The 24,373-nt window shown below is 41.1% G+C and overlaps 2 protein-coding genes across 3 annotated transcripts; both read right to left on the minus strand.

Annotated features, from left to right (window-relative positions):
• Positions 1-15: 15 nt before the first annotated feature.
• On the minus strand, positions 16-16,749 carry znf106a (zinc finger protein 106a). The gene is made up of 22 exons (XM_004540016.3): positions 16,644-16,749; positions 13,918-14,000; positions 13,576-13,637; positions 11,910-12,104; positions 9,043-10,917; positions 8,509-8,953; positions 8,339-8,408; positions 8,082-8,236; positions 7,674-7,734; positions 7,148-7,459; positions 5,965-6,754; positions 5,714-5,754; positions 5,052-5,197; positions 4,816-4,950; positions 4,608-4,724; positions 4,102-4,293; positions 3,836-3,898; positions 3,621-3,740; positions 3,432-3,503; positions 2,671-2,742; positions 2,410-2,556; positions 16-1,505 (listed from the first exon to the last, which is right to left on the minus strand). The coding sequence occupies exons 2-22, from the start codon at positions 13,969-13,971 to the stop codon at positions 1,449-1,451; spliced, it is 5,181 nt and encodes a 1,726-aa protein (XP_004540073.2). The 5' UTR covers positions 13,972-14,000; positions 16,644-16,749; the 3' UTR covers positions 16-1,448.
• A 561-nt stretch (positions 16,750-17,310) lies between these two features.
• Positions 17,311-24,065, minus strand: pacc1 (proton activated chloride channel 1). 2 transcript variants are annotated; one of them, XM_004540017.2, is made up of 8 exons: positions 23,783-24,065; positions 21,199-21,325; positions 20,854-21,066; positions 18,936-19,090; positions 18,658-18,800; positions 18,417-18,558; positions 18,216-18,323; positions 17,311-18,126 (listed from the first exon to the last, which is right to left on the minus strand). In XM_004540017.2, the coding sequence occupies exons 1-8, from the start codon at positions 23,816-23,818 to the stop codon at positions 17,965-17,967; spliced, it is 1,086 nt and encodes a 361-aa protein (XP_004540074.1). In that variant the 5' UTR covers positions 23,819-24,065; the 3' UTR covers positions 17,311-17,964. The 2 variants fall into 2 exon arrangements, with proteins under 2 accessions (XP_004540074.1, XP_014265278.1); XM_014409792.2 differs by having other exon boundaries at positions 21,202-21,325; positions 23,783-24,064.
• Between the last annotated feature and the right edge of the window lie 308 nt (positions 24,066-24,373).

A 24,373-nucleotide genomic window follows, 5' to 3' on the forward strand; every position in this document is an offset into this window, starting at 1 on the left:
CATAAAAATACAGCATTTTTTCTGATGTTGCAAACATTTTTATTAACTTTCTCTTTCTTAAAAAACATCTCATAACTTTGATAACAACAGAAAAACTTGAAGAAACTCAGGAATGCCAGGTAAGAGGTGACGCGCACGCTTTTCTCGATCATAAATAACGAGTGAGAACGTCAGGTTAACTCGGCTAAGGGCAAATCCTCAAAAGAAAGAAGAAAAAGAAAGAAAGATAACGCAACCCGGAGAGCTGCAACCTTCAAACCAAGTCTGCCAAAGAGAGCAACAGCTGGGCTTTTAACAGAAGATTTAGTCACCTGTTTTCAAGAGGTTGAGGTATGGCATGGGAGATGAATCCAAAATCTTCTCTTCGAAATCTTCCATCGAACACCTCCTCTAAACATCCGTTATCTCCACACTTTATTAGACAACTGTGGAAAACAAATACAGCTCCGGTGCCTTCTGCTTGATTCTCCAAATACAAAATAAATCCACAAGAATGTGACATAAAAACAGCACCTCACACTCACGCTTGGAAAACAAGGTTCGCCGGACAGGGTTAAACACTCTGCCGACAACAACGAGGAAATAATCCACACAGATTAGCACACATACTTCACATCTTGGTTCTGTTTTCACAGCAAATGTCAATTCTCAAAGGACAAATCCTTCAACACAGTCCCTATTAACGCACTAATCACCTGACTGAGCAACAACAAATAAATAAATGTAATCCTAAACGACCCAACGAGATTGTAAGAACTTGAGTTTTTTTATTTTTAGAAAATAAAAACCAAACATTAAATACATCAATCTTCAATTAAATTCCCTCAAAACAAATAATCACACTGTTAAACGCAGCCTCAAAGACAACACCACGAATTTCCAAAAACTTTAAATCGCTCATTGTCATAAGTGGTAACTTTAATTAAAAAAAAAAAAAAAAACACACTACAGGTTGCTCAACGTGACACGCAACAACTGCACAACAACGATAAAAACATCTCTTAACCCATGCCATATTGTAGCCAACCAATCTGGAAGACGATAACTGCTTTTTGTTGGCGTTTCATCGGAAAAGCGTGGCAACTCCCTTAGATACCGGCTACGCTGAAGTTTCTTCAATAAACAAAAGTCACGTGTTTCTTTGTCTTTCTTTGGTCATTGACAAGAAGAAGTAATGGTCAGACTAAAAAAGGGGAAGGTGTGTTTTGTAGAAAGTTTAAAAAAAACATAACAGCACAACCAACCCTCCTTTTTTGTAACTGTATTATGGTTGGATTCCAACATAAAGGATGGACTTGTCAGACGCCACTCGCCAGGCTCGACGAGAGCGCTGCTAAGGGTAAGTGGGTCCCAAGAGCGTGCCTCCCAATATGGGAGGGTAACATTAGGGTAAAGGTTACAAGAAAGGAGAGAAGTCTCAGGGAGAAACGGCATTCCCACCAGAAGCTTTAAGGCTCCACTTCAGTGTCCTCCTCAGCATGTTTCTGCATGTGCATCAGCATTCCCTGCAACACACAAAGTCACAGCCTCTAAATCAGCTTCTAAAACTTGTATGTACTCAACCAAAGCATATGTAAGCGTTTATATAATAGGAGGTTATATTAAAATGCATATTTACACAGCATCACTCATTAAATATGAAGTTCCTGCTATGTATTGCTTTAGAATCATTTATAGATTCTAACAGGACATGATTTGTTTTTACACTTTATTCGTGACAGGTTGTTATGGTCCTCTTATGGTCGCTCAGCTCCATATTTATTAAAATAGCATAAATTAGCTTTGCTGGATTTGCAGTTGAAAGTTTATATTATAGTGGACCCCAAGGTCAGATCGTGCAATACTTACAGAAATTGGAAAAAACCCAACAGCTACATTTCAGAGTCTACGGCCTTAGTTAGCATGTAATAGGTTAAAGTTCATGACAGTTGCTTGGAGGGACTGCCAGGAGAAAGCCTATTCTCTCTAAAAGAAAGGTTTTCAAATGTTTATCTGAACAAACCACAAGACGTCTTGAACAATGTTAACTTTGGACAGACCAGACCAAAGTGCAGATGTTTGCCCATAATGCATAGCACCACATTTGGTGAAAAACAAACACAGCATATCAGCTGAAACACCGACTGTCAAACACGGTGGTGGAGCGGAGTCACAGGGCTGAGCATTAACTCTTCTGAGTTTTGCAACAATCCAGTCAAAGTCCAGACCTCAACCTCACTGAAATGCTGTGGTGGAGCCTTAAGAAAGCTGTGCATACCTCAATGAACTAAGCAACATTATTAGGAAGAGCAGGGCAACAATAAGAAAAAAAATATTAATGGCTCGTTATGGAGAACAAATGACTTTGACTGCATCTGTCCAAAAAGAAAGAAAATGTTGGGTGTTGAGTTCTGTTGAATGTGTTTATACCTGCTTGGAGGTGTTGCGCGCAGAGAAAAACGCTTCACAGTTTTTCCAGCGGCACTTGAGCGTCTGAAAGTTGCCACTGGTGTGGTCGTTGATCAGGTGCTGCCGCAGATGCTCTATCAACCCAAAGACCAGTGAACAGCCATGCCACTGGAAACACAAAACGCCAATAACCAAACAAAATGAGAAGCTCAGAAGGAAAAGACGGGACTGGAACACAACTTATCCATAAATTTCTCAGCATTGCTCCATGACACGTCTTACCCAGCAGCGGTAGTTTTGCATTAGGTTCAGCTTCACTGCCTGCACGCTGCCATCATAGCAACCCGTGTAGATCTGAAACACACAAAATTAGAGTTAGGATTTAGCCTTCTGAGATATAACACAGACAATTTTATGAAAAGAGATGTCTTGTAGAAAGCCAATCGCTCTCAATCATCACTTAGGACCCAGTAGAGGTGTGTGACAACATTAAAGCTTAGAAATTCCTCATATCAGCAATGAAACTTTACAATTTTCATTCATTCATTCATTCATTCATTCATTCATTCGCTTCCGCTTATCCTTTTCAGGGTCGCGGGGGGCGCTGGAGCCTATTCCAGCTGTCATAGGGCGAGAGGCAGGGTACACCCTGGACAGGTCGCCAGTCTGTCGCAGGGCCAACACACAGGGACAGACAACCATTCGCACTCACTTGCACATTCACACCTAGTGGCAATTTGGATTAATCAATTAACCTATCCCCACAAGCTGCATGTCTTTGGACGGTGGGAGGAAGCCGGAGTACCCGGAGGGAACCCACGCAAACACGGGGAGAACATGCAAACTCCACACAGAAAGACCCCGGCCTGATGTTGGAATTGAACTCAGGACCTTCTTGCTGTGCGGCAACAGTGCTAACCACCGTGCCACCGTGCTGCCCACTTTACAATTTGTTTTTCAAAAATATTCTGTATGAGAACCAAATAGATGAGTTATTAAGTCATAACTGGTGTCTAAACAACACTTGAAATAGCACGTCTCACCATGTTCTTGTGGATAGCCATGCACATCACCATGTCCTTGTGTCCTCCGTAGACCTGCAGTTGGTCATGAGTCTGTGGAGAGAGCGTGCTTTCAGATTTTCTTGTGCAATGGCATGTCAATATTAAATAAATAAAGAAATTCATGAGCAGTTTATGTTATTAAAAGACAGATGGTGTGACGATGCTAACCTGCAGGTCGTAGACACGGACCAGTTTGTCCAGGCAGGCGGTCACCATCACTTTCCCCAGGATGGCCACTACTGTAACAGCATGACTGTGGCCCTTATAAACCCGCACAAGCTCACCTGTCTGTGACAAAGTAAGAAAATAATCATTTCACATGGCTTCTTTTTCAAATGGTGAATAACTGAAATTAAAGACGCAAAACTGTAACAGCGACTCACATGGATGTTGTGTGCGTAGACACACTGATCACTGGATCCACTGAATACCAGATCATTGACCACCTGGGAAAAAGCAGCAGAAGAGAAGACACACTCACAAAAGACACAAATTTGCATACAAACATAGATAATCTGTGTATTATATTTTTTAACAGTACAAAACATCAAGGTTTATAACATGCCATCCTGTCATTGTTGTCTTGAATATCATGAAATTTACTCCAGCAGTAATGCAGTTGCTTTGTTGAAGCTCAGATGTAATCTACCTTCATGCAGAGCACAGTTTTGGTGTGTCCCTCCAGAGTGCGCAGCAGCAGTCCGTTCTTGGCGTCTCTCACACTGATGGTGTTGTCGTAGGAGCCCACCAGCAGGATCCTCCTGGCTCCCTCCTGTGATGAGGCCAGACAGCTCACGGCCCGCGGCCCGTGGCACTCAAACACGTCCATCTGCTTGTTTGTCTAAACAAACAATTGCAAAATGAACATCGAGCGAAGCACACTTCACGATGATGATTCTTCTTTCTATCATTGCAGAAACAAGTAGCTGCAAAACCTTTTCATTTAAGGGCACACTTAAAGTCAGTAATATGTGCAAACTACTCGAGGTATGTGATTTAACACTGATGGGGCTGCATTTTCTGTCACATATAGGAGAATGTACAAGCACTGTGGCAGCATTTTTAGCTCAACACATTGGCCGTTTCCACATTATTTCTTAATTGCTTCCAATGCCATTATTTTAGAGACATTCCTGCTTGTGCTTAATTTTTCACCTTAAGGTTAAAGGTCACCACTGTGCCATTCGCCAGACCAGCATACAAAGTTTTCCAACGGCTGTGGAGGCAGAGGACTCGATCAGACAGAGAGAACTGCTGCTCGAGTTCCCGTGTCTGTGGACAAGAGCGAAATACAGAGTGTCAATAATCCAATGTTGCTGTGACACTAACATATGGCAGTTTAAGTAAAAGGCCTGTGATTTACCCTGAGGCTGTAGCAGCGTATGATCTGGTCACTGGAACCAGAATAAAGGCGATGATGCAGGCTTGGAGCCGCTGAGACCAACAGGCAGCTCACTTTGGAGCTGTGACCCTCGAACGTACCAACGCATTTATGACTCTACGACAAAATTTAAGAAAAGCAAAGTTGCAACGTTGTTCCATAATAGATATTCAGGCACATCCTGGCAAATAGCAGCAGTTATTTCATTCACAACTCACCACCAAGTCAAAGGCTTTGACGGTTCGATCTCCTGAGCACGTGTACAACAGGCCGTTGTGGATGTGCATGGCGTTCACCGCCTCCTGGTGGCCCTCAAACAGCCCGTCAGTGGGCATCTCATCTTCACCATGGTCAGATGATGCATCTGGAAAATACAAACATGAAGGAAAATTTTTAACAATCAAACACACAGTGAGGAAACTGACATAAATGATCTTACAGCAGGTACATCCACTCATAAGGGGCCTGTCCAGATCATTTTAACATTTCTAATTCAAAAGATGGATCCAATTATGTGGTTCTTTACAGAAAAAAAAGTTTACAAAGCATCGTATTTGTGTATGTGTGTCTTCTAGTAGTTATCTCTGCATACTCATGCATGCCCTCAGATAACACCTCTATGAATACTTTGCCCATAAAAAGTAAATTGGGCACACTGGAATCTATTTTTATTTGGTGAGTGTGATATTCATAACATAGAAATATTACTACTTACTACTATTACTACTACTGTTTGTACGTTTATGTGTATTTAAGGCTATCTCACTCCTAACATAACTATTTCTGTCACTTATAATGTGAACAATACAAGTACAAACTATGTTTGGTTAAGTATGACCCAACTTTAATCATAGCGACTGCTCTCCAGAGATGAACGTACCTGATGAGTTCTTGGGCAAAGTGATGGCAAATGGCATGTCACTGTTGAGAGAAAAGTTAGAGTTTAATCTAAAAGTTTGTTCTTATGAAATCTGACCTTTCTGAAACGCAGTTGTGCATCTTATAATTTAGGAAAAAAGTGTATTTTGCAATTAGCTTTTTTTAAATCCCACTTAAGTCTTTAAGTCTGTAGAAACAAGTATTTTTGCTCATATGAGTTCACACTGAGCTGAAATTGCGACAGCGACTCACCTCTCAGATGATTTACACAAATCCATGTCACTGGTGGAGGAGACCTCGTTGCAGGCCAGGCTCCGTGGCTCAGGACTGGAGGAGTCTGCGATTGGGGCTGGAGGGGGGATTTGAACTTGAACATTCACTTGGGGCTGCTGTCCGGCAACAGTGACCTCCGTGCTTTCCTCTGAATCCAAGTTCACCATAATATCAGCGGTGGCCTCATGAGGAAGCTCTGCTGGGGACTTCTGCTCTGCCTTCTCTAATTTGGCACTTGGAAACAGCATCTTGAGTGGCTTCTTATCACCCTCTATGTTCATGTCACCCTCTCTGTCTTCTGTAGGGAGACTGGACGTACTGACCTGAGAGCCTCCGCTAGGTCTCCTACGCGTTCGGGGGCATCTCGGCCGTGAGGCCTCTTCATCCATCTCAGTGTCACTGCTTTCAAACTGCTCTGTCCCCTGAGCCTTCTTCAATGCCTTCCTCTTCTTCAGCTTCCTCACGCGCTTTCCAGTCCTCAGCTCTGATGGAGAGGCAGGGATATTAAGGATTGAGGGGGCTAAAGGGGATTTAAAGGATGGGATGTCTGCAGAGTCATTAACCTCACAGTCTCTAATGGGTAATAGAGGCTTAAGGGGGCTTTTTGTGTCAGCTAAAGAGGTGAGACTGTTCCTTGCTGTCTGTATGGCTTTTTCCGTTGTCTCAATAAGTGTTAGCGACTTCTCCTTGGAGTCTGCAGGCTCTCTAAAGTTCGACGGGTACAGCTCAGGGTGTCTTTCAGGGGAAGCCTGGAAGTTGACGGCGAAATCTGCAACAAGCAGCACAAATAACCCAAAATTGTCTGTTACTTTATTTAGTAAAATCTCCTACGTAACAATATCCTTTTATTCAAGTAATACAAATAACACATGATGGACTCTTCCAAACAGTATGTGTAAAAACTTGTAAAGATTAGATTCACATGCAGTATTTCTCATGATAAACACACTGTGTCCAGAATGCTTGTAAAATATTTGCAAAGCTGATTTTTGTATTGTGTTTAGTTTAGTGACATAAAAACCTTTTAACGCTTTTTACTTTTTGTTGGTCTTTTAGACATCTAGGTGAGCTCATTGATCAGTGAGAGAGATCACTGATCACAGTGATCAATGAGATGTAAGATCTGGGATGCTGTTTTAGGGTCTGGGAAAAGCAATGTTACCTGGTGAGGAGGCTCTGGCAGGAGTGACCGGCAGCTCCGGGGTGGTGCTGTGAGCACAGTTGGTCAAAGCGTCCGCAAGGTCCGGCTCTGAGCTGATATGAACAGGGGACAGGGGCTCCTGCTTGATAGCTACAGACATCAAGGGAAGGCTGGAGGAGGGGGGAGAGCCACACTCTGCAGCACGATTGGGACTGTGGACAGCAGTTTCCACAAGAGAGGAAAGTGTGACAGAGGAGGGTACGTGTGCCTCAGTTTCAAATGTATCCATCTTTTCTTCTTTCAGTTTGATCTGAGGTGCTTCCTCCATCGTACCTGTATAAAAAGAAATCCATGATTAAAAAGCTTACTCCACCAATCATAGCTTCTTCTGTAAACTATATTTGTTCCATTACTGCTACAAATATAATAAACTTATTTTTAACTATAGTAGAATACGAACTGGCTTTTAATTGAATCTAGTGTGTAGTAATTTGTAGTAATAGACATTTGGTACAAGTGACCAAATGTATTTTGCACATGTTTTTACCTTGCATCCCTTTTAGTAACTCAATGCGCTTGTTTCTTAAGGTGCTCATCTCTACAATCATCTGTGAAAGACAAAGCCATACAAAACAATGGTTAGGCAGGGAACATGTTATCTTCAAAGACAAACTGCATAGAAAGTATAAATCCTAACGTTAATCCCTAACTTTTAGAAGTAAATTAAATTCACATGGAACGCAAGACCATCGTTTAAATAGTGAGACTTGGGGTTATATATTAATGTGAAGTAGCTGGCAAGACAACAAAATGCTTGCCAACACAAACTCTCTGTGAGTCCTTAGGTGTAGGCCCTTTTTGTTATAATGCGTTGGCATTAGACACTAAACACCTAAAAGCACGTAACTGTGCGGAGAGAGAGTTTTTGAATAATAGAGTTCAGCTGTGTGCAGACCTGCTGTTTAACCACCATGAGACGCTGCACTTCCATGTAGGCGGCCTCCAGCGCAGCCCGGGCCTGGATCAGGCTGGTGTCCACAGTCTGCAGGGAGCGACTGAGCTCGTCCTCCCGCAGAGACACTGCCAACAGCTGGTCAATGTGCGAACGTTCTGCAGCAAGCCCAAAACACAGATGTGAAACACAAGCAGCTAAACCATGACAGGAAAATGAATTATAACCCCAGAGATTCTTGGTTTTTTTAGCCTACTAACCTCTTTTCGATTTGACCTTCTGTCTTTTGCTATTATGTTCTATGCATGAAGACTCTGTACTCAGAGCATCCTACAGAGAAGAAAGAAAGCAGTCACGATGACATATTCTGCTTGTCCTTTCAAAAAACAAATACACAAATAAAAATGAGAACACCGTTTCCTAAGCTCACCCCGGCTGCTCTCCGCCTCTTTGCTGTTCCCAGACCATCGCACTGCTCCGTCCCTGAACTGCTGTCCCCGAGCACTGAGTCAGACCGCTGGAGGGCTGTCTGGTTCTGAGCTTTGGCCTCGAGATGAACGAGCATCTGTCCAACCTCTGGCTGAGACTGACAGTCTTGATTTCCTAGAGAAGACTTGCGATTTGGATTAACTGTAGATCCCTGCTGCTCTGAGTTGAAGCTTTCTCTCTGTGAGGTTTCCTTTGATATATGGGATGTAAAGAGGTTGTGCGTGGACGCAGGAGCGAGGCTACTCTCTGATAAGGAGCGTTTTCGTGAGGGGCCCTGGTAAGAGACGTCCATCAATGACTCCCACTGGAAACCCTCCAGCAGCGGTATGTCACCCTCCTCTTGGCTCTGGTACTCCTGCTCATATGAAACCATCTCAATGCCAAACCTGAAAGACAGAACATAAACTTGTATTAACTGAAATCAAATCGAAATCAAAATGTATTTAAAAATTTAAAGATGAGATTATAATTTCACCTTGGCATGCCTTTTCCTTTGTCTTGTTTCTTCCTGACCTCGTGATACACCTGTTCCCAGTTAACATTGCGCCGAGACCCAGAGGAGCTGATGAGCTGCCGCACAGTTGGCTTGAGCCCTGAATCCTTTTCGGTGTCGCTTCTCCGCGACTCGTTCACATTACGCACCCGTCTGGCAATGTTCAGGTTGGGCTCGTGGCCGACTGTTTTGCTCTTGGAGCTGATATGTTTGGTGAGGTCACGTTTTAAAACTGGAGGCAGGTCAAGTTTGGACAGACTTGATGCATGAGTCTGTGCGTCACCACTTCTGGAGGTGTCACTCTCTGAGCTCTGCCCTGCCTCACTGACCTGCATGGCCTCATCTGCAACAACTGAGCAGCTTTGCTTTTCCACTTTCTTATTGTTCTCCTCGTATTCCCTGCCTGATTCTGCCAGCTTGGAGGTCTCCACAGTAGAGGTGCTAACTTGCAGTGACTGGAGAAACTGACTGCTGTCTGAAGATGTCAAAGCAAGCTTTTCTGACCCAACTGGATCAGGTAACACTGATTTTACTGCATTCTGCCTGCAGCTGATCTCTTTGTTCACTCCAGTCTGACTCTGTACCTGATTCGTTTGCGGCTCCTCGACACTGTGCTGTGTCATTTCCACTTTTATGTTATTACCAAATGTATTTAAAGAGCCCTTCTTTTCTAACACAATTTGTTTGGCATGCTTAACTGATTCTGGGAGCTTCTGTTGCCGTGATTGAAAGGACCCAGTCAGTGAAGCCTTGACTTCACTCTGGATTCCAGTTGGTTTTGATTGCACTTGAGCCTGACTGGGGATCTTGCTGAGATGAGCCACACTGCTGATTCCAGGAGCTGAGGACATTTTCCGATCTAGCAATGACTTATTTGCATTCTGATTGTACCAATTAGACGCTGAATTCTGGTGGCCATCTCTCTGTGAACTGCTGCTTCTACTGCTACTCCCATCTCTAGGTTTGACTGCAGGGTTTGTTTTGTGCCTCCCTTTTTCTTCCAGTCTACTTAAAGGCAAAAGACTTGATTCCTTTTCAGATTGTGACTGGCTGTTAAAACCAGTGGCTTCCGGTGCTTTGTTTTGAGGTTTGGGGGCTCTTGGGTATTCCTCAGATGATTTTGGACCGGTATCTTTATGTGGCACAGACTCTAAACCCTTCACAGGATAGGGTGACCAGCGACAGGATTTGTCAATCTTCGGATTGCTGCCCAAAGTCTTAGAGCTTTTACTGCTATTAATATCAGATTCTGCTGGTTGGCCATCCCCCTTCTGTAGCCCAGCACTGGCCTGACCTGGTTGGTCATTACCTGTATTCTGAAACTGATTCACAGCCTGGGCCAAAGAGACAGGGGGAGGTGGATACATACGAGGAGCCTCCAAAAAGCTCATGTGCCGGTTCTTTTGAGTGTACTGGGAAATATTGTTTTGCCCATAGAGCCCATTTCTACTGCCTCCGTTGCTGAGCCACGGAAATCGATTTTCATTTTTGCCAGGAAATGCACAATGACCCCACGTCTTGTTGCTTCGAGCTTCCTGACTATCTGAGCTTCTACCAGCAAACTCTCCAGATGCCCACCTCTCTAAGTTGGGGGGCTCCTGAGCATGCCAGGTGGCGCTCTTCCCCTGTTTCCTCTGGTTCCAGGGTTGTATCTCCCCTGCTTTGGAGTCATACTGGTTGCTTTTGTACCAAGTCCTGTGGTGACTAGACCCACCGAATCCCTGTCCCGGCTGCTGCCAGCCACGCTGCAAGGAGTAACGCTCTTTAGCTTCCTTTAACCTCTGCTGAAACGCCTCCTTTCTCCTTTTATCCTCTTCATCTTTTGCTAGCTTTGCAGCAGCAGCTTCCTTCTCTTTTCTGGAAATAACAGTAATATAAATGAAATACAAGCAAATATTTACAGCTGCCCTTACATCCAACTTGCAACATTCAAAACAAAAAGTAATAATATATGAGGCATTAACACAAAATGAGAGAAAGAACTAAACTTAGAAATACGTGAGGAGGATTGCCGCTCTGTGTGGGTGATACAATACACACTGTCAAGCTTAAAGAAGAAGAGTGAATTTGGATGGAAAATTTCGATTGTTTTAACTTTTTTTTTTATTAGACTTCACATCAAAAGCAAATAATCCCACCTACAGGTTTGCCATAATAATTTCAAAAGTTTGTTTGACGCTGAAAGTCATTATTAGAGCAATTCATTTGCTTTAAATTAAAAACGCATTAATAAAATTATGATTTCAGAGAGTCTTCCTGACAATTACATGCACCAACCAGCAGAGGGAAAATGTCTGGTATGTGACAAATTGACAGCGTTTTCCTTCACATATCTTCATATGGATCAGCAATCACACATTATTATAAGGTATTTTGGGGGATTATACCAAATATGCATAGAAAAGACTCATTTGAAGAAATAGTCTAATAGTGCAATTAGTGTGACATTTTAGTTTTGGCTTAAAAAAACATGAATTTTAGAAATTAAAGTACAAAAAAGGGCTGAAGTGAAGGTTTTTGTGTTTTACTCTTTAATAAAAGCATCAAACTGCTTGTGTCTGAACCCTGTATGTGCAGTCATGCTTTTTTTATAGCCTTCAGTCCTGACATACGACTCCAGCTGCAGCATAATGTGAAGCTGTGGCTAAAAGAGGCCTCTGAGCACCACTGAGCAAAATGTGACTATACATGGTGTATATACACACACACATACACAAGCTTGTAAGGTATCACTATTTAAATCATAAAAGCTTCATAAAAGTCATCTGTGACTCTCCTGGAGACTTTTGATTTAAAATCCTAGACAACATTTTGTGTTTAAACCAAACGAGTAGCTATTTTTCTTTTACCTGATCTTCTCTTTTCTCTTTTCAATCAAGTCCACCAATTCCTGATCGAAGTAGTCTTCTTCATGGTCGAGCCCAGGAGGCTTCTGGTCAGCAGCCTCCACATTCTGCTTGTGCATGGGGCTGGAAATGTGGCTGGCATAATCAGTCAGACTCACCACCTTCACCTTACAGACTCTGCACTCATGTCCGCAGTCCCTGGGGAGGGAAGGAGAGAGCGGACGTTCAATCGTTCCTTCGGGCATTGCGCTAAACTTGTCTGGTTCGGTTTTCCTGCCTGCAGAGCTCGCAAATATATATTCTGGCTCTACTTTCTGTTACTTTAAAGTCTTCATAAAATCAGGAAAGGAGAATACTCTACAATCCTTGAAAATATTACTTGTCCAAATTCTCTATCCGTTACAGATCAGGAGGTCGCTAACTTAGAATTTTATCTCATAAAAAATAATCGTTATCATCCTGATCGTGTTCTCCTTTCTTCAGCAGGCCATGGGTGGCAGGGTGAGGGCAGGAAGAGGAGCAGCAAGGCTGGACTCAGGCAGCATGCTAATCTAGCTGTCCCGCTTATGTCCAGCCAAGCAGTGCAGCACTGGGACGCGTGGAGGGGAGAGTAGCCCGGCGTCTGCAGCCTAGTGCGCCCTCATGATGGTGTCCGCTGCGCTCTGAGACTCTACAGAAGGCAATGTCTGTATATGACCTCACTCTGTGTTCCATGAGCCAGGACCCAGCCCCCTCTCAGGCCAGCATGTGTTATTAGCACAGACCTGTGGATTGTACCGACCAATCCAATGCACAGCCTGTGTAATTGGAGCTGTGTGCAGCTGCTTCTAGCCTCCACTTCAAAACCTCTCCCAAGTATGCCATCCTGTGATTCTGATAGGGGCAGTGACTTTGCTGGCTCCTTCTCAACTTCTTTTTCAAATCTGTGTCATGGCATGCTGCCTTTTTGTGACCTCTCGTGCAGCTGGCACACAACTAATCAATATTTTTTCAAGTATTATTCGTCAGCTGCAGAAAAAGTGCTGAAAATGCAATCTGTGGGTTAGCTTAACCTCACAAAAAAAAAAACTGTAACAAGCTGGAGCTAAATTTAAGTTTATTGTTGCCGTCATATTCCTACACAGGTGCTTTTCAAATAAATCTTCACACATTCTTTTCTTTAAAAAATACTAATATTCAGCTTTAGGTGATGAACACAATAAGATTTCATCTTTGCACATCAACAGCATGAAATTCCAGTAACTGAAACAGAGTTAGCTCCTCTAGAGATTCTTCCATCTCAGCGACAGAGCCACATGCTTTTAGTAATCTACATGCGAGTCACAAGATAGCCAGTTGCCTTCTAACGGTCATGCCTGTTGTTCCGGAGAGATTGTGTCTAAATATATGTGGTACAGTTGAGACAGCTGCCCCTATATCCACTTGCTCGATTACTGTGTACACGTGCCCGTGTGCACACGTGCCTCATGACCTAAATAATCTGGGCAAAAGTCTTGTGAAGCCAGTATTTTTGTGAAGCCAGTATTAAACAGGACGCAATAACCTGAACCTTTTCAGTATTGCATGAAAGTCACGAGTCATGTAATGAAATCAAACACCTTTTTTTGTTACGTACGTTTCAATTTATCTTTAAATAAATGTAACAAAATAAAGAAAGAAAAAAACTCACCGGCCTTTAAGGTTCTCCAGCTCACGGTGGTGGAGCATGCTTCTCGTGTGCTCATCCATCTCCTGCAGGTACATATTCATAATAAAACATTTTTTAAGGCGAGGTACAGAGAAACACATCAAAACACGTAGTTTTAGTTTAGTCAGGCAGTAAAAAGCCCCTCATATCTCATAGGTGGTTAAAAATAGGTATAATAAACCTAACTACAAGTATCTTTAATCAGAACCTTGCACACCTGAGAGTGTAGATACATGCCACGGTGATCAAATACTTATCATTATTTACTTTGTTTTTAAAGTGTCGACATATTTATAGTGTAAATCAAATTTCTGGGTCAGTTACCTGCTTGGAGACATAGACGGTTTCACAGAGGATGCACTTTCTGTCTCTCGTCATTTCGAACGCAGATGAATCTCAGCCCATTACTGCGGAAAGAGAGAGTGTTGTTTAACTTATGTGACGCCTCCCTGGGTGGATGTACCTGAGTTTTATTTCACAAGAACAATTAATTATGGGCTGTAATAGTGTCCATACTGTATGAAGAAAAGTGACACGTCAACCAACAAAATGAAAAGAACTCAAAGCTTTTTTTTTCTTTGAGCAACCACACCTAACTATTCAACAACATGCTTTGGTACCACAGCCCAAATACCAACAAAGTTCAACCTGATCACTAGTCTAATTCCAGTCTGCTGATAGAGCAGCTCTATGGCCAGAAGGCAGAGCGATGTCTGGACGTGTTCAACACTCACAAACAGGGGGAGGAATAAACACCGGCTACAAGTCAACTGCTGGTCAAGGTCTACACCAACACTGCCTGTTTTTAAGAAGGTGACCACATGAAGGATTTTACTTTATCCCCAAAATACTGCTGGTTTATGAATTTGGGGATCCAAAAAATATTCAGAAAAAGAGAGAAAATATGCAGTAGCTCTATTAATGTTTAAATACAACGACAAAATACTAGTATGGAAAAACAAACTACCACCCTGGAAACTGGAAAAACTGGCAGTCAAGCCTTTCTACAAACAATGACAAGTTGAATATTTGAGTGACGAGTGGATAAAGACAAAAACAGTAGGGCAAACCTTGTCTCACACTCACACACACACGGTACAATTCAATTAAAAAGCATTTGGCCCACTTCCTGACTTTCTATTTTTTATTTTTGCATATTTTTCACACTTACATGTTCAGGTCCTGAAGCAGCAAAGCAGCCCCAGACCATCACACTAACACCACCATGCTGGCTTGCTCCCAAGATGTTCATTTTATGAAGTATTGTGGTAGTTTTACATTAGATGTAGCGGGACCCAAACCTTCCAAACAGTTCAACTTTTATTTTATCAGTCCACAGAGTATTTTCCCAAAAGTCTCAGGGATCATCAGGATGATTTTCTATAAGCAAATGTAAGATGAGCCTTTGTGGTGTTTTAGATCAGCGGTGGATCTCTTCCATGTAAGCCATTTTGACCTGTTTCTATCTTATTGTTAAATCATGATCCCACACCTTAACTGAGGCGAGTGAAGCCTGCAGTTCTTTAAATGTTGTTCTTCGTTCTTTTGTCACCTCCTGGATGGTGGTCGATGAGCTCTTGGAATAATTTTGGAAACCCAACTGCCCCTGTGAAGGTTCACCACTATTCCAGATTTCTAATGGTTCTCACAGTGGTTCACTGGAGCCCCAATTGCAGAGAAATGGCTTTGTAATCCTTTCCAGTCAGATGCCAGTGAATTTGACTTTGTTTCTTTAGATCATGGCATCATATATTCCTTTTTGAGATTTTTTTTTAGCCTACCCCACTTTATCAGAGAAATTCTATTTAAATTACCTCTTGATTCAACAGGTTTATGAAACTAAACTCAGCTTTCTGAAAAATGTGATTAATCATAGTTAATTCATGATTCGGAGTGGGTTATTTTTTCACACTAAACCAACTGGGTTTGGACAGCTTTTTCCCCTTAATAAATGAAACCATCATTTAAAAATCACATTTTGTATTTACTTGAGTTATCTTTGTATAATATTATAATTTGTTTGATGATCAGGAAGTATTATGCGATCTCACTTTCTTCGCTTTTACAGCACAATTTCCATTAACACAACTTTCCAACTTTTACCATACAGAAGAAGTGATCAGGTGAAATAGTAAAATAGTGACAGTAAGAATGGATACTCTTGAAGTGCCTTAAAATACCTTTGAAGGGCTATCTTTTAACACATTTATAAAACGCATGAGTGAGCTGCTAATTTTCTAAAGAGCAGCCAGGAGGACAATGTTAGATATCCCGTGAACTTCTGCACAGTTATGTTAGCAGATCAGGCAGCTGTGCTACAATGCTTGAAAACAGGCAGGGGGCAGTTAAAGAAGTTCCATGTCAAGTCAGTTTGTTTACATGCCACAGTTAGGATCTCATCTAATTTAGAAACCACAGAGAACATCTTCTACTGACGTTTCCCCAAGCTCATCACAACAAGGTACTTTATCATCAAAGCAGTGCCAAAATAAATACTTAAAATTCAAATGCACATATGACCAAAGTACTTGGAAATTTTAGTTAGCATGCTAACTTTGTGCAAAAGTTTACCACCAGTCGCATGACATTTTATTATGATGTTATCAAACACACTAAGGTAATAAAAACTTTATAGTAAATGTCAAGCGACAGCTTTATTGCTGTTTTAAACTAGCTTATGGTTAAATAAAGTCCTGGGTCCTTGAGTGTTGTTAGCCTAGCTGTTTCTAGTTGTACAGTTAGCTGGTAAGTATGCAAAAAAGCAAAATAACGTGACTCAAAAACTAGCTTAAATACGAGCTGACCATCCCACTACCAAAGTAATAAAAAATGTTATTACGAATTATGATTATTATTATTCAGCAGAATTTACTTGAACTGTTATTGAAAGCTAAGCTAGTAAGTTAGCGAGCTAGCAACAGCATGATAGCTGCCACATGAACATGCCAGTAATGTCCTTAACTTATTAGCAATTAAAAGGTGATGAGGGAGCCCGACTACAACCGAATGGTTTTACACACTGTAGACACTTAGATGTGACTGATTGCTACCTTCACAACATCCAGATGTGTGTAGGACTACTGCATTTTCTCATCCATCGCTGAAGCTAATAACAACATCCGCCTCCTCGCCGCGCCCCCAAACGGAGCACCAACCCAAGATGCGTTCAGGACCATTTCGGATTCAGGAAACCAGGACGCCACACAGAGACCGAGCAAAAAACAAAAATGTCTAATAGAAAAAAATAACTGTAATGGCACTTTACAAATAAATAAATAAATAAATAAAAATTAAAAAAAAAATTAAATTGCCAGTGCTTTATGCCCATTCCAGCTCCATAATTTTTAAACAACTTTCTGAACAACTCACTGTCATTTAGGATTTAGTCCTTCCCAGGTCTTAGTATTAAATCCCAGATGAACAACTGCTCATGACACTGTATGTACACTGTGGTACTGTTTATTTAACAAAAAAGTAAATGAAAATAAAGTGTGTGTAAAACTGAGTCCACCCCACTGTAGAAGCACATATATCAGCAGTAACTTGAAGCTTCTGTTTTCCATCCATCTATTTTTTTCTACTTAACAAGTTTGTGGTCCCCTATTCAAGGTAAATCCAAACATATAGATAAAATCAAGGATCAGTTCGTCTGGGAAAGATATAAAGTCTGGACAGTCTACCCATTGATACCGTGTAAAATTAAATTTGGCAGTAAAATACAAGAGTAAAAACATATTTATTTTGAAAAATCATTTAAACAGCAAGATTTCAACATATCGATGCATAACGTTGAATCTAAATGAAAAACAGCAGCACTGCTGGAACATATATGCTACAGAAACAAACTACAAATTAAAAACAGTTCTCAGAAATCCCTTTAGAGTCTTTAAAATAGTATTATCACTTTCAGAACTGAACCAGTCCAAGATATAACACAAAAGTTCACATTTTCTCAGTTTTACACTTAAAAACAACTTTTAAGAAGTTTTAAAAGTGTCTTGGCTTTCAGCAACATTTTCTTGAGTGTGCGTGTCAAACGCAGTGTTTATTGGACGTTTTAGAAGGTGTTTGTGAAGTACATCTTCTTTTGAAATGCAGTAACTAAATATTGGCTCTTAAAGAAAATGAATCTAGCAATAACAATAATCTAGTAATAATCAGTTATTACTGCCAGCTTACATGTTAAAAGAGAAGCAGTAACATCTACAAATGTAATTCATAAGCATGCCCTCGTGCTAATATTTCTCACTACTGATTACAAAAACAGTGCCTGTAGTGACCTGGAAAAAGCAGCTGTGTGAGAATAAAGCTCAGCTCCGTCAGATCTTAGAGTTTGGATATTGTAAGATTGTGTCTTGTCTGCAAAGTGTTTCAGGTTACATGGTTCAGTTCCCGTGCTTTATTCCTCAGATGCCTCTTGCGCATCTTGATAGTCCACTTAATAGTGAGTTTGGCAAAATTGGCAGCTTTGAAGAGAGCCATGAAGACCCCACAGAGGATGGCTATAGAGCTCCAGGCATTCGCAGTCACTATCTGTTTGGAAAGAAGCAAAGTTTTGTCGAACAATGAGCAATTCGTGCAAGCACAATTCAAATAAGGAGAAAATTTCTGTGAGAACATACCAGTCGGATTTCCTGCATAAAAGGATCTCGCCACTCAAAGACGGCAAAGTAGAGCTGATCGGTTTGTGCCCCTTCAGGCCTTTTATCGTTGAATTTCACCACAGAAGACTAGACCATTCACCATAAATAATCAAATTAAAAACTTTCAATTCAAATGTCATCGTGCATGGAACTACATGTAAACTGTTGGGACATAAATACCTCTTGTCGAAACTCGACAGCTTCATTTTTTACCCCAGATGTTGTCAATAATGACATTTTGACCCAGGTTCTGAAGCCTCCAGAGAAGGTCCACATAGAGTATTTCCTCTCACAGTCCCTCATAAACTCGGATTTATTTGCACTACAGGCAGAAAACAGGCACATATGCTGCTATCACACAAATCACTGTTAACACTTTGCAAAACATCAAGCTTCGAGTGTCTTATTAAACAATGATTACCTGTCAGTCAAGTCACTAAACTTGGCAAAAAGCATGTAATTGATGGCACTGAAGTCCTCCTCTGTTTCATTGCGACTGAACTGCATGAAGATCAGTTCTTTGTTACGGACGTCAGATGGCCCGCGGACCACCAGAGCTTTTTTCTGTAACAGTATAATAGTATGTAAATCCAGTGGAGACAATTTTGCAGTTATGTTATAGCTGCACATCTTTAGGATTGCTCAGACTTGTGGGTTGTGTCTGAGAAACAGCCAAATAAAAAAAAAGTTAATTCTGACCTCTGTTTCGTTCGCGAATGGCCCAAAGTAGGTCACTTCTTTTATGTTACAGTCTACTTCTTGAGGCTTGCCGGGGTCCACTAAAGGTGGGATGTAGTCATGGTAGTGATGTTTACAGCTGAGCAGCTGGGCTTTGCCGGGGTACAGAGCTATGCCTGCTCAAAGAAAGTAAACAGAGTCTGCATCAATGTTCTTCAACAGCAGTGTTTATGGACTCACTGCCATTTACTTGTTTGTTCTATGTGGAGGTAAAAATGTAAAATTTTGCAACGGGTGCCTCCAAACACGTTTTATTTTGGTGACGCAGACGAGGACACTTAATGCATTTCAAAATTCTTCCATGTGTCTCTCATCCACAGAGAACAGGATTTGTTCAGCTGTTGCTGACTATTTTCATGGATGTCTTTTCAGATGGAGATTTAAGGCTTAAGGGACTAGCTGGAAAAAAAAATTAAAGAATAAACCACATTATCTTCTAAAGCAAAGATACAACACAAAAAAGAAAATGCACCTTGCATTGCATGTCTGCAACAACTGACCAAGTCACATTTGATAAGCTGCAATTTTAGAAAAGTTTTCAGATTTAATACACCCTCTGGTGGCCACACAGCAGGCAATACAAATTATTCACACATAACTAGCGCCTGCCTTCTGTCACAGTGTTATTCAATTATTGAGTATTTTGTCACCAACAATAATTTGGGGTTTATCGCGATAGAAAACAGGCCAGGTGTGATAATGAAAAGGAGCAAAGAAGTATTCATTTCTAAAATCTTTGCCAGGGTGGATCATCTGGCTCCATCTCACCCCATCCCCAGCATCCTCCTCTGTCACACAAACCCTCTGCATGTCCTTTTCACTACATCCATGAGCCTCCTCTGTGGTCTTTCTCTTCTCCTCCTGCCTGGCAGCTATATCCACCATCCTGCTCAACCTGAGCTGGTTCTCTGATGGACTCATTTCTAATCTTGTCCACACTGGTCACTCCCATTGAACATTTTAACCTCTCAACTCTGACAACTCCAGCTCTGCCTCCTATCTCAAAATCATACATCATAGCAGGTCTCACTACTATCTTGTAAACCTTTCCTTTCTCTAGTGCTGCTATCCTTCGATTGCAAATCACCTTTGACACTCCTCTCCATTATCAAATGCTTTCTCTTGATCCACAGAAACACTGAAACTCCTTCTGACCGTCTCTATATTTCTCCATCGACACTCTCAAAGCAAACATCCCATTCTGGGCGATCGTGGCTCAAGAGTTGGGAGTTCGCCTTGTAATCGGAAGGTTGCCGGTTCGAGCCCCGGCTTGGACAGTCTCGGTCGTTGTGTCCTTGGGCAAGACACTTCACCCGTTGCCTACTGGTGGTGGTCAGAGGGCCCGGTGGCGCCAGTGTCCGGCAGCCTCGCCTCTGTCAGTGCGCCCCAGGGTGGCTGTGGCTACAATGTAGCTTGCCATCACCAGTGTGTGAATGTGTGTGTGAATGGGTGGATGACTGGATATGTAAAGCGCTTTGGGGTCCTTAGGGACTAGTAAAGCGCTATATAAATACAGGCCATCTGTAGTGCTCTTTCTCTTCATGAAGACATTCAGCTGCTCACTTAGCTTCAAAATCTCTGTCCCATATCTTAATGGCATGGTTAATCAGCTATATCCCCTTGTATACTCAGATACTATTCCATCTAGTGCCACGACAACCACTACATGAAGAGCATGTGTTCCTGCTAAATGCTGATAAAGGCAGATTTAAATGCTTATAAAAAAAATATGAAGTGCTGCTGTGTAGTGCAATCTGTATTTTCTGGATGAAATGAGTTACCTGTTGTTCTATGTTTTGGACATAACAGCACACTTAACACCCACTAACCCAGTCATAGTCCTAAAATATGCCCCAAAAAGTGTATCATTCATACTAACCAGGAGATGAAAATGAGTCAACCTCTTTGTAAATGACGGACATAACGGGGTTGTTAAGTTTCTCCAAGAAGTCAGAGATCGTCTGGTAGGCCAGGAATGCTGCCACCGCAGTCAGCAGCAGGTAGATGAAGATGAGCACCACCGTGAAGAAATTCTTCAGACAGGTTTTACTGAATCTCATAGGTGGATTGGGCCCCCTAACGTCATCCTGTGCTGTAGGGACAAAGGGGTAAAGACAGGAATCTGAGTGGACAAATCCAATTACATGCCACAAAAGCGTGGACCAATAAAAAATATATCAGTGTAATGAGTGTCCAGCATGTGGTGCAGAAACACGTCTCCTACTACTTTGTGAGATGCTGCTATCAGGCTTCTCATGCTCCGGGTCTTCAGTGGCATCATCAAAAAAGACTGGAGACGGTGCGTTGCCTTCATCTTCATCTCCCCCCCCTTCATCATCCTCATCATTGAACTGTAGGGTTAAAAAAAGAACATTTAAACACCTATTTCTGGTTACAAGTATAGTAAAACTATACTTAAAATCCTAACAATTACTAAGGTGGGGTCACATTTGTATCCATTTTAAGTGGAGTGGAATAGCACTCTGAGATCTTCAGTTAATGATGAATCAAACCTAATACAAAACCCTTTGCTGGCAATGACGGCCTAAAGTTTTGAACTCATGGACAACATCAGATTGCTGGGTTTCCTCCTTTTTAATGCTTTGAGGCCTTTACTGGAGCCACTTTCGGTTGCTGTTTGTATGTGGGCCTTTCTGTCTGAAGTTTAGTCCTCAACAAAAATAATCCACTTGTCCACTTCTTTGCTTCAATAAACAAAATAAAGGTTTGTTTTGGATCCATGTTTTAGGTCATTGTCCGTCTGTGTTGTGAAACAGTTGGCTGCATTTAGCTGGATTTAAGCAGACTGAATGTCTCTGAACACCTCAGAATTCACTCGGCCCCTTCTGGGGAAGTATAATCTTCCACAGGAGATGCTGATCCTGTTCTAAACTGCAGTCATTGAGTCTGTCCTGTGGTATGGAGCAGCCACTAAACAGGACAGGTGCAGACTGTAGCGGTGCCTGAAAGGCATTTAACCTATTGAGTTCGTGGTCCTTTATTGGGTGAATACCTGAAAGACAGTAAGTTTTATGTATATATATATATATATATATATATATATATATATGTATATATGTAATATATATGTAATATATATATACATATATATATACACACATACATACACTATTGTTTTTGGTATATTGTTCCCTTCTCAGTAACGCCACACCTTTTAGTTGCAATGTATTCATCTTCCACATGTTAACTTGTCATATTTTAGTAGTATGTAAACATCTGTTATAGTTACATGTTTTCATATCATATATAACATCAGTTTGTTTTTGCTGACAGGTTGCAGTTTTCATGCTCAATGTCAGGTTATATCAAACAGCAGATCTGTATATATCAGAGTTATTATAGTATCGTATTTTCAAATTGGTTTTTATTTTTCCATTTTGACTTTTTTTATTTATTTATTTTTTTTTAACTTACTAGTTTTTAGTTTCCTCAGCACATTTTCTTGTGTGAGTTTAGTTTTTATTTTTGGAAGATGTTTAATTTTATTTTAGTTTTTACTAGTTTCAGGATTAGTTCTAAAAGTTAGTTCTATTAGTTAATCTTTTTAATTCTTACTCTATGGAGGGCACGCGTCAGAGGCAGGATTTAGGAAAATGAGCTCAGATATTTCAATAAAAACCCAAAACTTTGGGAAAGCAGTGACTCAAAATTTTTGGACACAGCTGGTCGATGTCCATCAATGTCTCATTGGGCGAGTTATTATTGAAACTTTATCAAACTAACAGATACTAAAGCTTAATATTTTTCCCTCTACTTTTTTACTTAATTTGGTTTAGTTTTTCATTTTTGTTAACTAAAATGTTGTTTTCAAGTCTAGTTTTAGGACTTAGTTCAGTTAAGTCCACAAAGAGCAGTGAACCTTAGAGAAGCAGGGACACAGGTCAGCCGATCATGGTTACACACACACACACACACACACACACACACACACACACACACACACACACACACACACAAAACAAATCTGCTCGAGCGCACAGTACAAATTTTCACATCTTGTAATTATTTTCTTTAAATAATTTTCGGATTCCCTCATCTGTTAAATCTGTTAAATCCCACTTTAACCCCTTCTTTTAAGACCCCCTGTCTCAAAAGAAATTACAAAATATAGAAAACAGTAACATTTCACTACTTTTGCCTTCTACAAACCTGACATTTAGTCACAACAACAATGATTACTGTTTCTTTCATTTCACTGACCTGTAATCAAATACTCCAATGACAAAACAGTTTAACTTATCTGGTGTTGATATTTAAGGTCAGTGGTTATAAGTTAAAGGTAAATGTACTTACAACAACAAAAATACACATTTTAAAAAAAAGTATCACACTGTCTGTTTTACATTATGTCCAAACCATCTTTCAGTGAGGAGAACCTAAACAATGAAAACACCTGACAGCACCACAAACTTAATGACCAAGTCAGCGCTGGCTCCAAATGCAAGCGAGGCTTTAAAATGGCCATACCGACCAGTGGTTTTAAAAGGTTTTACGCCATTTCTGCAGCTATTTTAAAGCTTAAAATAAGAACTGGCGAATAATCTAAATGAATACTGCAACTATAGCTGAAACCCAAAGGAAACATGAAGTCAGGAAACGGCTGCTCAGTCACATGATGCCAAATACGCCCGACAGGAGCATGGACACAGCGAGAGAAAAAAGACTTTACTGCTGTCCTCAGAGACAATAAAAAAAGAAGCCTACAGTCTGTAGCAGTCCTGTGATTACTGAGACAAACATGAAAGATTTCAGAGTGAAACACAAACACGAAGGAACTTGTAACTTACCTCCTGGTATGAGAGGGACCTTCCTTTTCTGAGCATTCCTCTGCGGAACTTCCAGTGACTTCACCTAAAGCAGCTCTTCAAGCTTTTTGTGCCAACTCAGCAGATTGCTCCTAATAAACCTGACATGTTTAAAAACACCTCATTCCACCGAGCTCAAGTCTCACAGTTTAAAAAAAAAAAACACCAGCACCCACCCCTGGGGGTTTTGGAGAAGTAGATAAAGGCCCAACCCACGATAATAACAGGGGACCCATGGGCCGCGATTCAATGCGATCTTGTTTCCTTGTTGTGGCTTCCTTGTGTCCTAGCTCGTTACCTTAGGTTGATTCCTAATGCTGCGTTCATGTACTTATGAGAAAACTCATTTATCTAAAAAAAACAACAACATACTACTGCGACAAGAAACCGCATTTTTACTGAAAAGCCACCCCATTCCTACAAGTTTATTTTTTACTCAAATGAACTTGACTATGGTGTTATGTTTTTCATAAGATATTTATGACATTTTTTTTAATTTATGTCTAAATAAAATCTATACAAATGACAAATAAATGCACAAAAATCACATCTTCATTGCTTATAGTCCAGAAT

This window comes from Maylandia zebra, linkage group LG19 (genome assembly GCF_041146795.1).
Source record: "Maylandia zebra isolate NMK-2024a linkage group LG19, Mzebra_GT3a, whole genome shotgun sequence".
NCBI classification, from domain to species: domain Eukaryota; kingdom Metazoa; phylum Chordata; class Actinopteri; order Cichliformes; family Cichlidae; genus Maylandia; species Maylandia zebra.

What these genes read in the sequence shown, in the direction of transcription:
- pacc1 (XM_004540017.2), bottom strand. Translation starts at nt 23,818, where the DNA reads ATGCTCAGAAAAGGAAGGTCCCTCTCATACCAGGAG. An exon ending in GGTCCCTCTCATACCAGGAG is followed by an intron (nt 21,326 to 23,782) that starts GTAAGTTACAAG and finishes TTAACCCTACAG; the next exon opens with TTCAATGATGAGGATGATGA. An exon ending in CTGTCGAGTTTCGACAAGAG is followed by an intron (nt 18,324 to 18,416) that starts GTATTTATGTCC and finishes TGAATGGTCTAG; the next exon opens with TCTTCTGTGGTGAAATTCAA.
- znf106a (XM_004540016.3), bottom strand. Translation starts at nt 13,971, where the DNA reads ATGACGAGAGACAGAAAGTGCATCCTCTGTGAAACCGTCTATGTCTCC. An exon ending in TCCGTGTCTACGACCTGCAG is followed by an intron (nt 3,504 to 3,620) that starts GTTAGCATCGTC and finishes CTCTCTCCACAG; the next exon opens with ACTCATGACCAACTGCAGGT. An exon ending in CGCGCAACACCTCCAAGCAG is followed by an intron (nt 1,506 to 2,409) that starts GTATAAACACAT and finishes TGTGTGTTGCAG; the next exon opens with GGAATGCTGATGCACATGCA.